A 13,544-nucleotide genomic window follows, 5' to 3' on the forward strand; every position below is an offset into this window, starting at 1 on the left:
AACGCGCTTCAAAATCCCCGCCGTGGCGCTTACCGCGAATGACGGATGTCGTTCCGCCGGGCTGTCATCTCCTATGTCCCTAGACAGCGTTCGTTCGGGCGTGGAACGCGACAAACGCAATGAATTGCTGTAAGTCACGTTATCCGCGCGTTCTACGGTCGCTTTCCATGCCGGCCTACTCGGTGCAGCGATGCGAAAAAGAAAAATCGCTCCTATTGGTTTATTGACGCGTGGTGGTGGAGATCTGGGCGTCGTGGTGCTGACTTGGGCGGGTCGCGCAGCAACATCGAGACATCGCGGAAGAGGAAGCTTCGGGAGCTCTACGCCGTCACTTCGTGCATAAACGCGAGCAACCCTCCCACCTTTACTTTTGCAGACCCTCCCGCGGATGCGCGCGAGCTGCAATTCCTTGACGAGAATGACATTTCCAAGTAAGTTTAAAAACATCCCTTGCTAGCTGCTGAAATAGTACTCTAGTCGCTGCATTACTGATGCATGCGCGCGACCTTCAGAGCACGGTACTTTAGGGAAGACACTCTTCCCGTTTTTGCGCCCGCGAAGCAACCCAAGAAACCTTCTCCTGCTCAGACTCCAGCACTTGCGTCCATACCCAAGTCTTCCGCGCCTGTTGAACCCGCAGCGCATCATGCAGACGGCCTCGAAAATCAACTTGTCGCAGCCACTTCGCCGGCTCGTGCGGCGCCACCTACTCCTCAGGGCGTGGAGAAGCTACCCGCTCCTGCCCTTGCCTTGCCTCAGCCTACGGCAGATGACGGTGTGAAGCCTGACGTTACGTCCCGTTCCTCGGAGGACAAGAAAGCGTCTAAGCCTTCCGCTGAGACGGTGCAGCCTGCCCCCCCAGCTCCGAAATCGCTGCAGCCACCCGCAATCACCCCGGCAGCTCTGCCCCATCCAGGGCCGCTATCCGCGAAAGCGAGACGTAGATCGTCTGCTCTGGCTGACGGCTCTACTATTCTGCCAGATCCTCAAACGATTGATCGCCCCGCTAGGAAGCCCAGGACCATCCATCTGCCACCGAAGGAGGTGCAAGAGCAACGTCTTCGTGAAATTCACACAGCACAAGAGCGCGCCGCGCAGCGGGAAAGGAGAGAGGAAGAACAGCATGCTGCAGGTGTTGCTAGCGAAGCAGTCAATGGCGAAGTTGCCTCGTCGCCATCATCAACGCTTGGACCGCATTCCGCAAATACCTCGAGGGCAGATCAGCATTCCCCCGCCACGAGCCCCGATGAAGAGACGCCCCGGCACAATGGAACTTTTCCGAGTACGCAACCGTCGGGCACCGACAAGAACGGGCCTACGGCAATGACGCCGCCCGACGCTACGCCCGACGCTCAATTGCACTTCGAAGAGTCGGTAAGGCAGGTTCGGGATTCGGCTATGAAGGATCCAGAGTCCGGCACGCCCAAGCCAAAGGCAGCCGATCTAACTGAACAGGCTTCTCGCATCGTGCAGAAATCGGACTTTGCGGCAAATGGGATTCCGACGAGCCAAGATTCTTCAATGTCTCGAAATGCCGTCAATGGCATCGTTCCGACTACACCGAACGAGGCTTGCAGGGACGCTTCTGACGCAAAGGGCAAAGACAAGACAAAGTCGCGCACACCTATTAGCGAACCGTCCGCTGTTCAGGATGTAGTGATGCAGGATGGCGAAACGCCAAAGATTGATGACGCCAACACAGATTCGTTCAGGAGCCGCGATCCCATGGATGGGACCTCTCCAGGGCCCAAGGTCGCAACAGCGTCGGATGCCGTCCCCGATCCAAATTCGATGACAAAATCTACTTCCACATCGGAGGGAATCAGGCCAACTTCTCTCCTTCTCCGAGGCCGGGAAACCGAGTTCCGGAACCGGGAAAAGTCCAAAGCGACTGGTGTCGTGTTCGCAAAGCACGACGGTGCCCTGGCGTTAAGAGGAGGCCAAGAGGTAAACAAGGCATGGTCCAAATTGAAGGGAGCTGCCCAGGACCCGGATAAGGACTATCTGATTGGGATGTTCGACTTTCAGGCGCACTCGGCGCCGATGTATTCGTGCCGTGAACTCCTTGACAAGGCCACTAAAACCATTTCGACTCAAAGCAAGTATGCCAGCATTCGGGAACAGCAAGACTACAAGATTCTCAAGCGTATCTACACTCTGCAGCACGCCAATAGATGGTCCTTGCGGCAGATGGAAAAGTCCACCGAACCTCCGCGCCAAGCTTCATTCCACGACAGTTTCCTTGCGCAGATGAAGTGGATGCGAACGGATTTCAGGGAGGAACGTAGATGGAAAATGGCTGCTGCCCGGAACATGGCAGAATGGTGTGCCGAATGGGTCGATGCGTCCCCGGAGAAGCGTCGCTCATTGCAGGTTAAGGCTACGTGCAAACCGGCAGCACCGCCAGCTCCTGCGGACCCAATGGACGAGGACATTCCGTCGCCTCCAGAGCTCGTTCCGTCGGGCGCGAACGAGACGGAAAGCGAATCTTTTCCTGATGATGACGAATTTCCCATCAATCTTCGATCATCAAACCCGCCTGCAGCTCTGTTTTCTCTTGGCTATGAAGATATTGTTGCTAAGATTGACCATACGCCCATCAGTGAGAAGGTTCTCCAGGAACTGCCTTCTTACGAGTCCAGGTTGAAGGGGTTCCCGTCTCCCTCCGTTTTGACGCCAATCTCCATAGATCCTGAGATAATCCCCGTCTCCCAACTAATCACCGCGAAGCTCGTCCCCAAGTCTACAGAGCCTCCACGAAAGCGCAGCCGATACGAATACGGAGAAGAAGACGAGTCTGTCGGCTACTCTTCGAAGCGACCAACTTCAGAGCGTTCAAACACCTCCACCCCAAGTCTTCGTTTTTCAAGAGTGGGCCTCGCCCCGGAGCAAACGGATGTGGCTCTGTTCCTTCCCGAGAACAAACACGTCCGTGATCGCCTACACGCTGGACACTCCTTCCGACCTCCATCAGAGTTTCCGATGCCGTCGACACAGTTTTTCGAGGCGCGAATGCCGTCACAGTGGCTCTGGGACGAGGATCAACGGTTACGCACGCTAGTCAAGGAGTACCAGTTCAACTGGTCTTTAGTGGCCGCATCTCTGGAACAGTCTTCTTTGTTCACGTCTGGGGCTGAACGGCGGACACCTTGGGAATGCTTCGAACGTTGGGTGCAATTAGAAGGACTGCCTGGCGAGATGGCCAAGACTCCATACTTCCGAACGTATCAAGCACGCCTTGAAGCCGCACAACGGACAGTTACTGCACAGTACCAGGCTGCCCAGCAACAAGCACACCAGCAAGGACAGACTCCAGGACAGATACTGGGCACACCAAGACGCCGGACCGCTCAACCAATCCGCGTAGAGAGGCGTAAGGGCAATAGATTTTTAGCATTGATCGACGCAATGAGAAAACAGGCGAGGAAGCGGGAGACGGCGCAGCATAAGCAGCAAGAGGGTGAGTCAATTCGTATGCTACTTCCGCTTTCGGACCATTTGCTAATCGTACCTTAGCCGCTAAAGCTGCTGCATTGAGAAAGGCTCACGAAGCTGCCCCTGTTCGAACCAGCGTCCATACCCCTCAGGAGTTTAGTAAACTCAAGTACGAGCGCGAGCAGAAAATGGCAGAAAAGCAGGAGGAGTACCGCCGGCAAATGATGGCAGCCCAGAGGGTAAACCGATCACTCCAAAAGCAAGTATTCACGTGCTGACGGCTGTCAAAGCAAGCTATGGCTAGACCAGGTCAAATGCCTGGCCATCCTGGAATGCCTCAGATCGGCCAACAACGCAATGGTACTCCGAACGGTGCTCACGGCCAAGTCCCCGGTCAAAACGGCCAGCTCCATCCTAACATGGGGATGCAAGGTCGCCCGCACCCAGGGCAGGGTATGCAAGGCAACATGTCGAACGGCAACATGTCTGGAATGCCGATGGGTATCCCTCAAGCTCAGATGCAGATGAACATGCAAGGTCAACGACCCCCTCACCAAGCACAAGACATGCGGATGGCCATGCAACAACGAAATCTTACCCAACAGCAGCAGCAATTCCTTTTGCAGCAGCAGGCTCAGCAAATGAACCGGGCCAACAGCATGTCTGGAGGACACATGACCAGTACGAGCAGCGGCAACAACGGCAACGGCAGCAGCAATATGCAGAACCCTTCGATGCTTGCGGCAAACATGGGCACCCCCAAAGCCAACGGCCCGAATGCCGGGAACATGAATGGCATGCAAGGTGCCTCAGCATCTCCGCGCATAGCCGCCCCAAACTCCTCAGCACCTCAACAGCCCCAGGCCCTCTCCAGCGGCCACGTCCCGCAGATCACCAACTTGACCCACGAGATTCAATTGCAACACCCAAACTTATCACAGGCTGAGGCCAGCCGCATTGCTGGAGACCGAATGAACCAGAAGCTACAGCAGAATGCTCGTCAAAATGCGCTGAATGCCGCATCAGGTGCCGCCTCGAGCAGTGGGAACAATGGGGCGCAAGTGTCGCCAAGTCCGTATCAACAGCACGCTACCCTCGCCAACCCGGGTGGCAGCTCAAGCCCTCCAAACCACAACCCACAGCAGCAGGCAGCGTATCAGCAGCAAATGCGGCAGCATATGATGCAGCAGCAGCAGCAGGCACGCACACCTTCAGCCCAGCAGGGTAGTCCCAATCTAGGGTCTGTCCGTCCGGAGAGCCGCAGTGCGACGCCTCAGCAGAACGCGCAGCAGTTGCAGCCTGGTCAGCATGGTAGCCCGAGCAACCGGGCTGGTTCTGCTGGCCAACAGACACCACAGCAAGGTCAGCACCAGCACTCGCAGCAGGCCCAGCAACAGGGGCAGGCCGGCGGCCGTTAGGCCTGCGGGCAGTCTTCAAGTCTGGTCAATTATTTTTGATCTGCGTGCACTTCTTCCCTTGCACGTTTTTCTCCTCCCCCTTGGCGCTTTTGGCGCTATACGTTGAGGATCGGCGGCTGCAAGTCACGGTGGCTGTCGCGCTTTATCCGTTTGGGTGCTTATGCCGCAGTGATTACCTTGTTTCACAAGCGGGCCAGGCGTTTCTTTGGAGTGCTTTAGGATTGTTGGGGCCGCGGGAGGTCGAGGCATGGATCGAAGGGCCGGGCAGGATTGGGATGGGATGGATGGGATAGGATACGGTCATGGACAGCAACGGCTCTTATTATTGTGATTATTAGCGTTCTTGCACGACTAGCGTAGCTTTCTTTTATGCCGTCAACTCCGGCCAGACTAAAAGGAGCGATTCTAGCTGTACAGCTTGCATCTCCACCAGGGGAAAGAGAGTTTACAGCTTAATGTCAATGAAATGTGTGGTTCTTTGAGCCCTTTCCGCTCTTGGAATTAGACTGGGCTACGCAAATGCGCACGATGAAGGGCTCGCCGATCTAATCCTTCCGAAATGTTGCAGAGGGTGATTCTCTACTTTTCCCAGGATTCGATGGAGAACGGCACACTGATTCTTCACCATTCCATCTTCCGCAACGAAGACGTCCAACCCGCCTTTTTCCCTTGGTCACGCAGCAGCTAGGCATAAGCGTCAGCGCTCAACATCCCTCGTATGTTTTCGTATTTTCTGGTCGTCGTTCCTCGTGCGTTGATAGCTTCACTTCAGCACCACCTGCGTGTCTCGGTCCAGAAGTTCCCGTGCGCTGATCAGCTCAGACTGATCGTAGTCCCAGCCAGCCTCACCCGACCCGCTGCGCCGCACGATCTCAGCAAGCTTGGCCGTTGCCAGCTCATGCAGCTTTTCAACAGTTGCAACAGACGGGGGCGCAATATCGCCAGCCGTGTCGGTAACGGCTTGCTTGTTAGAGGCCTTCGGCAGAGACTCGAGGAGCTTCTTGGCCGTCTTTTTTGGGGGAGAGGACTGGTTAGCTGCGACTGACTGGGGGATGGCATTTCGCCTTTGATACATACAAGCTTAAGTCCATAATAGCCACGCAGGTAATTGTCGCACAGCTCTACGCTGCGGCAAAACCGTCTCAAGCTCTCGCTCAGATTCCTAAGCACATTGCCGTCCATATTGTTCGCGGCTGTGGCCGAAATGTAGAGCAGCTCGCCCATTCGCGCGTGCACGTTCCATGCAAAAGGCGTGATGACGAGGACTTCCTCAAGGCTGAAGATAGCTTGCGAGTACATGCTCTGGCTGAGGTAGAGGTCCGAGAGCTCGGCCCAGGACTCGGCATCCGTGGGCGAGAAGTCGAGGAGGTCGACGAGCGCAGAGATGGCCTCAGCGGTGCGGCCCATGGAGCGGAGGAGGGCGACCTTGCGCTTACGGAGCGGCTAGATTGAGAGAGGAGCATCAGCCATGGATCGTCGGGAACAAGTACAAAGGTTTCCCCAGAGGTGATTCCCCAAGGCGAAAAAGCTGAGAGCTTACCAGACTCGTGGGATCCTCTTTCAATACACGCTCCAGGTCCTCCAGGATGCGGCGCAGGTCTTTGTCTTCAGCGACGGCAGCCTCGTACAGAAAGCGCAGGGCGACGACGCGCTGGTTATCTTCGCCGAAGCGAGCCTTTAGCCTGTCAAGGCATTGGCGCGCGGACTTGTCGTCGCCTGTGCGCAGGCAGGACAGCAGGAGGTTTTCGTGGGATGCCCATGTCTCTTGCGTCTCTCTTGACGTGAGCAGGGAAAGCGGCCATGGTAGGGACGAAGTCGTTGATGTCGAGAGAATGCGCGGAGCGGATTGGGAAAGCCGGAGTGCGGATGCCGGCGGTAGGTTGGGCGGCGGGTAGACGAGATCGGCGGTGGACATGGTAGCGGCTCGCTCGCGGCGGGGGCGCAGGGAGGGTAGAGCGGGCGGAATGGGTAGGGTGTTGGAGTTGCGTAGAGATACGTGATAGGTAGCTCGTAGACGGTTGCCCGTTGGCAGAGGCCGCTTCGCGCCAGGGGCGGCAATGACTTTCCCGCTAGTCGCGCCCGACATCGTCATGATCTCTCCGCCCGCGGGGACCACACCGCGCACGAACAACCCAAGTTGCGCCTCCACAGTCTTCTGCTCCCACGGTACCGCCAGCGCCAACCGCCTCCGGCCCACGGTCGTACAGATGCTCGCGCAGAGCCGATAATGTCGCTGAACGGTCTCCACCGCCGCCCTCGAACCCCCCGCCCCGCTATCGTGAATCGACGACGCGTTTCCGCCTAGACAGCTCGTGCACGCGACGACGACGGTCGACACGACGCCAAAATGTTTGTTAACTCCCTAGCTCCGAGCACGGCTCCGAGGACGGAGTCGCTGACACGTCTCGTCCCCCAGGTTCGAGAAATCGCTGTACGACCTCATCCGAGGTCTGCGCAACCACAAAGGCAATGAGAGAGAGTACATCCAGGAAAGCCTGCGGGAGTGCCGCAAGGAAATCAAAGGCTCGGACATGGGTCAGTGGCTGCAGCAGAGCCGGTGCCTACGCTTGCGGGCTTTATTTACTGAAGTGCGAGTGCTGCAGATTTGAAGGCCACCGCCTTGCTCAAGCTCACTTATCTTGAGATGTTTGGCCATGACATGTCTTGGGCCTCGTTCAACGTGCTGGAAGTCATGTCATCTTCCAAATACGGCCATAAGAAAATCGGCTACCTGGCCGCCGTGCAGAGCTTCAGGCCCGACACCGAGGTCTTGATGCTGGCGGAGAATCTGCTCAAGAAGGTACGCTTGGCCCACGATATTGTGCTCTCCATCACTGGTACTCACAGCTCTTCAGGACTTGAGCTCTCCCCAACCAACAACAATCACGCTTCCTCTGTCGGCCATACCGCATGTCATCAATCCCTCCATGGCAAATTCGCTCCTCTCGGACCTGTTACCCCGACTTACACACTCTCACTCTTCGATACGCAAGAAAACGGTGGTCACACTGTACCGTCTCGCACTGGTCTACCCCGAGACTTTGCGACCCGCATGGCCCCGGATCAAGGAGCGGCTGTTGGATGACGACGAAGACCCGAGCGTGACGGCCGCCATTGTCAACGTCGTTTGCGAGCTCGGTTGGAGAAGACCCCAGGACTTCTTGCCTCTAGCACCAAGGCTATTCGACCTTCTTGTCCAAGGCGGGAACAACTGGATGGCTATCAAGATTATCAAGCTGTTTGCAACTTTGACTCCCCTGGAACCGCGTCTCATCAAGAAGCTCCTTCCCCCGCTGACGGCCATCATCAAGACGACCCCTGCCATGTCTCTGTTGTACGAGTGCATCAACGGCATCATTCAAGGCGGCATCCTTGAAGGCGCCGAAGGAACCACGGAGGGAGAGGAGATAGCTCGCTTGTGCGTAGGGAAACTCCGTGGCATGCTGGTCGTCGAAGGGGATCCTAACTGTGAGTTACGCTACTGTGCCTCAATTGTAATTTTCGCGGCTGACTGTCTCAGTAAAATACGTCGCTCTGCTTGCTTTTGACAAGATCGTCCGATCACACCCGCACCTAGTGTCTTTACATCAAGACGTGATCCTAGAATGCATAGACGATGCCGACATTTCAATCAGGTCGCAAGCACTTGGCCTTGTCATTGGCATGGTTAATCCCGATAATCTTACCGTTATAGTTGGGAGACTTATCCGACAGCTTCGAAATGCACCACGAGCATCCGCGGCCGATGACCCTCTGAACGATCGTGGGTTTCACGAGGGGGTGGTGCCGGCCGCAGACCCGTCCGATGACGAGGCCGAGGAGTCGATCCGTCGAAATGAAAAGACAAAGGACCAACCGCCGCCTCTCCCAGAGGACTACCGGATCAAGGCCATCAAAGGCATCCTCGAAATGTGTGCCCGTGACACGTATGCGAACATCATCGACTTTGACTGGTACATCGACGTCCTCGTTCAACTTGTCCGAGTCTCACCTTCTTCGAAGTCGGCATCTCTGGACGAAGAGCTGCCCGAATCCGACGGCACGTCCATGGGCGACAAGGATGACGTGTCCTTCGAGATTGGAAAAGAGCTCCAGAATGTGGCGGTCCGAGTCAAGGCCGTCCGGCCAGAAGCGACGGAAGCTGCGCAGTCTCTCATCCTCGTCGACCGCAGAGATCAAATGTTCCCCGCGTCGGGCAACGGAGGCCAAGGCGTTCTAGGCGCAGCTGCTTGGATGGTGGGCGAATACGCGTCGCTCTTGACAAACCCGGAGGGAGTTCTGAACTCGTTAATGCATTCGTCCTCTGCTCTCCTCCCGCACCACATTCTAGCAATCTACATCCAGGCCGTGCCCAAGGTCTTCGCTTCTGTCTCTTCGAACGAGCAGGTATCATGGACTTCGGAACGCAAATCGACCATGGTGCTCCTCATGGCTCGGATCGTGCATTTCCTGGAGCCGCTGGCCATGCATCCAAACCTAGAAGTTCAGGAGAGAGCGGTAGAATACCTAGAGCTGATGCGGCTTGCTTCAGAAGCGGCATCCGGGCAAGAAGCCAGCCCCGGGGATGGCGATTTTGTCGATCCGCCGCTGCTACTTACACAAGCCATCCCCTCGCTGTTCACAGGCCTCGAGCTCAACCCCGTGGCTCCCGGGGCACAGAGGAAGGTGCCGGTGCCGGACGAATTAGATCTGGACGCTCCCATCAACCCGGATCTCCCGAACCTCTTGCGCAAGGCCGATTACGAGTCGTTCGTTGAACCCGACGAGGATGACGTATATCAATTCTACAGCCAGAGGACGGCAGTTCCCACTCAATCCGAAGCGGCGGCTGATCGCCTGGAGGCGCCCGAAGCAGAGCCCAAATCGTACCAGGCAAGCGCTGCGGAGGAAGAATACCTAGATCCGGACATTATTGCAAGGAGGAAGGCAGAGCGCCGGGCGAGGAACAAGGACGACCCATTCTACATTCCCACCGAAGACGAGCGCTCGGGAACATCGACGCCACTTCACAACATTCTCAAGACCAACAATGGCGAAGACCTGGACCTCGACTCGATACCGATCATGGACTTGGATCTAGAGACCAAGGGCCAGCTCGGCGGCGAGCACAGAACTACCAAGCAGCCGAAGAGGAAGGTGCGCAAGAACTTTGAGATTCTTGTGGATGAGAACCTCGGGCCGGACGAGCCTAGCGCAGCGTCGGACTCGTCGAGGCCGGAGCTCGCCAAGCCAACGCAGAAGGGCAAGAAGTCGTTGCTGGAAGTGGATTCCACGGGATTGGCATCTCTGTCGCTCGAGGAAACGGGCAATAGCAAGCTGGACATGGAGCGGCGGGAGGCTGAGGAGGCCGAGATGGCAAAGGCTTTGAAGGAGGTAGAAAGGCTGAGGCTCGAGATGCAGCGGGCAAGCGAGCGAATCCAGGCGAAGGATGTGCCGCCAGAGGGACAGCTGGTCAAGAGGAAGAAGAAGAAGGCCAAGAAGGAGGCCAAGGGCGAGCCGGAAGCGGCGGAGGAGGAAAACCAGCAAGCGGCGGAGGACAGCCAGCAAGCAGCAGGCGAAGGCGAGGCAGCGGTGGTTAAGAAAAAGAAGAAGAAAAAGGTAAAGAAGCAGGAGGACGGGGCGGCGGAAGCGGAGGGGGACGGCAAGGGCAAGAAGAAAAAGAAGAGGAGGATGGTGGCACTGGAGGGCGAGGGGGCTCCGGGAAGCTGAGGGGCAGCAACTACATCGAGACTGAAATCTGAATACACTTTGTGACTGTAGAAGCTCGGATGCGGCGCACAGGTGATCTCCGGGTGATGTGAGCAAGGCGGGCGCGCACCAAGGAACGGGAGCTTGAAACGTGGCCGTGCGTGGTCCGAGCTCGCACAGACGGCGCGTCGTTCAAACCACAATCCGCCCACCTCGCACCTCCAAAGCCGGCCAGACAATTCCTGCTCGCAGCCATCCACACCCCGCAGGCTCCCACAATGGCCGACACGACCAAGGCTCCCTCCGAGGAGTCGTTCGAGTTCATCGAGACTCCTCCGGCCCACACGCCGCTGCCCGCCGAGAACTACGGTGTGCGCACCACGAGCGTGAGTACCACCCATCCGCCCTCCCGCGCCATTGGCTGCCCAAACCCCGTCCATCGCTGACCCAAGCAGTACCCGACCATCAAGAACGCCCCTCTGCCCGCCGATGGCCCCGGCAGCGACAGCTTCAACAACAACATCCTGTTCGCCCTGCTCGGCGGCATCCCACTGTACTTCACCTTCAAGGTCGGCGGCGGCATCAAGACATGGATCTTCTTCGGCATCCTGACCGCCATCCCCATCCTGATGGCCTTCTGGACCGTCGCCTCGACCTTTGCCCCGCGCAAGAACGAGAAGGCCCGCTACCCGGGCAAGCCCATCGACCACTACATCCAGTTCCACAACGAGGAGGACCGTGACAAGTACTACGGCAAGAACAAGATCCCTATGCACACCTTCCACGAGAAGTACTTCGACGGCGAGATCGACTTCAAGGGCGACGCTCTCGAGATCCTCGAGTACCGCCACGACTGGGCCAGCTTCAAGTTCACCTGGGGCCTGTTTGTCTTCTTCCTGACCGGCATGATGCCCGAGGTCATCCTCCACACCCGCTCCCAGGGTGAGTATCCCCTTGCCCCGCCCCAGCCGCTGCTTTGCCCTGACTTTCTTGCTTGCAGACGAGGAGCAGGTCCGTGACCACTACGACCGCGGTGATGACTTCTATGCCTGGTTCCTCGGCCCGCGCATGATCTACACCTCCGGCATCATCTCCAACATCAACGAAGAGGAGTCGCTCGAGCAGCTCCAGGACAACAAGCTTGCCGTTGTCTGCGAGAAGATCGAGCTGAAGCCCGGCGAGCGCATGCTCGACCTCGGCTGCGGCTGGGGTACTCTTGCCAAGTTCGCCTCGGTCAAGCGTGGTGCTCACGTCACCGGCATCACTCTCGGACGCAACCAGACTGCCTGGGGCAACTCGGGCCTCCGTCGCGCCGGTGTCTCCGAGGAGCAGAGCAAGATTCTCTGCATGGACTACCGCGATGTCCCCGTGCCCGAGGGCAAGTACAACAAGATCACCTGTCTCGAGATGGCCGAGCACGTCGGCATCCGCCACCTGTCTGGTTTCTTCCGCCAGGTCCACGACATGCTCGACGACGACGGCATCTTCTTCCTCCAGATTGCCGGTCTGCGCAAGAGCTGGCAGTACGAGGACCTCATCTGGGGCCTGTTCATGAACAAGTACGTCTTTCCCGGCGCCGACGCGTCCACTCCCCTCGGCTTCGTCGTCGACCGCCTCGAGGGTGCCGGCTTCGAGGTCAAGCACATCGACACGATCGGCGTGCACTACTCGGCCACTCTCTGGCGCTGGTACCGCAACTGGATGGCCAACCGCGAGAAGGTCGAGGCCAAGTACGGCAAGCGCTGGTTCAGGATCTGGGAGTACTTCCTTGCCTACTCGACCATCATCTCTCGCCAGGGCGGTGCCACGTGCTGGCAGATCACCCTCGTCAAGAACATCAACTCGACGCATCGCATCGAGGGCATCCCCACCCAGTACAACATCTCGGGTGCTCTCAATGCCTTCCACGCCAAGAAGCAGGAGTAGATTCTGCCCTGGTGCGTTGACGTTGCTGTGCTTTTGTGCGCGTGCAAATTGAGCAGCCACGTGGCTTTTGAGCCGAGTGTTCCTCGCAGCTGTCTCGCCAGGGAGAGGGTCACGTATGTTGTATGGACCAATGGACAAAAAACATGATCACAAAGAATGAAACGATTTCTCTTTCGGGTTCACATGGAAAATGTTTCATGAGCGAAGGGCCGGGACCCCTTAGATAGTCTCTTTTGGTACCTGTAGATATATGAACGAAAGTTCACATGAAAACTGGGAGCAGGGCAAAAAAGTATCGGGATCTTTTTCGGCTCTTACATGACAGATTTACTGATGATGGCATGAAGGAGGGGAGGGCTTCGGAATGGTTTTTTCCCTGGGAGGCGATGGGAGATAATTGACAATTGATATGAACTCTTCCCCAACTTCCACCACATTCTTTTCCGTGTACCCATAACCAACCAGCTCTCGTCGCGGTCAGCATCAACCCTTCTCGAATTCTTTTACCGGCTGCCATGAATTGAAATGACAATACGTCGTAACAATTGACCTTCGTTTCCGGCATTATTATTGAATTCACTGATGCATCAATCGTTGGCAGTCCAGATTCGTCTCTGTCATCAGCAATTGTGCATCCCCGAGGGTCATCGCGGCGATTCCAGATGTATTCCAGATGTAGCCACCGACGTTCTCAACATCTGTTGCCGTTGTGCGTGTGACGCCAGGTGGATGGAACATCCGCCCCCAAGGTCGTGAAATGGTTGGAACTTGCAAGGTGTGCCGGTGGATTGAAATCTTAGTAAGTGCCAGCATGATCAGTAGCTCGTATAGATATGACTTGGGGGAAACTGGCCGGGAGCATTTCGTTCTGGTTGCCTCAGAAGAATTCGTATCGCAGTACTCGATACTAGGCAGGGGCCAATTTCAGTCTCCGACGTTGCTTTCATGTCTCTCAACTGGGTCTTTCATGAAATGGTGTCTTCGATTCAAATCAGATCGCGACCGCACTCCCAAATCCCTCGATCAAGGCCTTGTTGAGAAATTGAAGATCTGGCCACTCGACACTGCTCCAAAGGG

General features: G+C 56.9%; 4 protein-coding genes across 4 annotated transcripts; 3 read left to right on the forward strand and 1 right to left on the reverse strand.

The window, feature by feature from the left end:
• Nucleotides 1-73: 73 nt before the first annotated feature.
• Nucleotides 74-4,853, forward strand: LTHEOB_10646 (SANT domain DNA binding protein; the record flags this gene model as incomplete). Its single annotated transcript, XM_035507314.1, has 5 exons — nt 74-129; nt 282-431; nt 513-3,460; nt 3,517-3,674; nt 3,726-4,853. The coding sequence occupies 5 exons, from the start codon at nt 74-76 to the stop codon at nt 4,851-4,853; spliced, it is 4,440 nt and encodes a 1,479-aa protein (XP_035367256.1).
• Nucleotides 4,854-5,616: 763 nt separating this feature from the next.
• LTHEOB_10647 (Tetratricopeptide repeat domain-containing protein) lies at nt 5,617-6,768 on the reverse strand (the record flags this gene model as incomplete). The annotated part of the gene is made up of 3 exons (XM_035507315.1): nt 5,617-5,862; nt 5,931-6,296; nt 6,394-6,768. 3 exons carry the CDS (start codon nt 6,766-6,768, stop codon nt 5,617-5,619), a joined length of 987 nt encoding a protein of 328 aa, XP_035367257.1.
• A 175-nt stretch (nt 6,769-6,943) lies between these two features.
• On the forward strand, nt 6,944-10,562 carry LTHEOB_10648 (Clathrin/coatomer adaptor adaptin-like protein; the record flags this gene model as incomplete). The annotated part of the gene is made up of 6 exons (XM_035507316.1): nt 6,944-6,989; nt 7,163-7,202; nt 7,270-7,388; nt 7,457-7,653; nt 7,709-8,321; nt 8,374-10,562. 6 exons carry the CDS (start codon nt 6,944-6,946, stop codon nt 10,560-10,562), a joined length of 3,204 nt encoding a protein of 1,067 aa, XP_035367258.1.
• A 257-nt stretch (nt 10,563-10,819) lies between these two features.
• LTHEOB_10649 (Cyclopropane-fatty-acyl-phospholipid synthase) lies at nt 10,820-12,467 on the forward strand (the record flags this gene model as incomplete). The annotated part of the gene is made up of 3 exons (XM_035507317.1): nt 10,820-10,927; nt 10,997-11,483; nt 11,542-12,467. 3 exons carry the CDS (start codon nt 10,820-10,822, stop codon nt 12,465-12,467), a joined length of 1,521 nt encoding a protein of 506 aa, XP_035367259.1.
• Nucleotides 12,468-13,544: the final 1,077 nt, after the last annotated feature.

Source organism: Lasiodiplodia theobromae (genome assembly GCF_012971845.1).
Source record: "Lasiodiplodia theobromae strain AM2As chromosome Unknown scaffold_40, whole genome shotgun sequence".
Classification (NCBI taxonomy): Eukaryota; Fungi; Ascomycota; class Dothideomycetes; order Botryosphaeriales; family Botryosphaeriaceae; genus Lasiodiplodia; species Lasiodiplodia theobromae.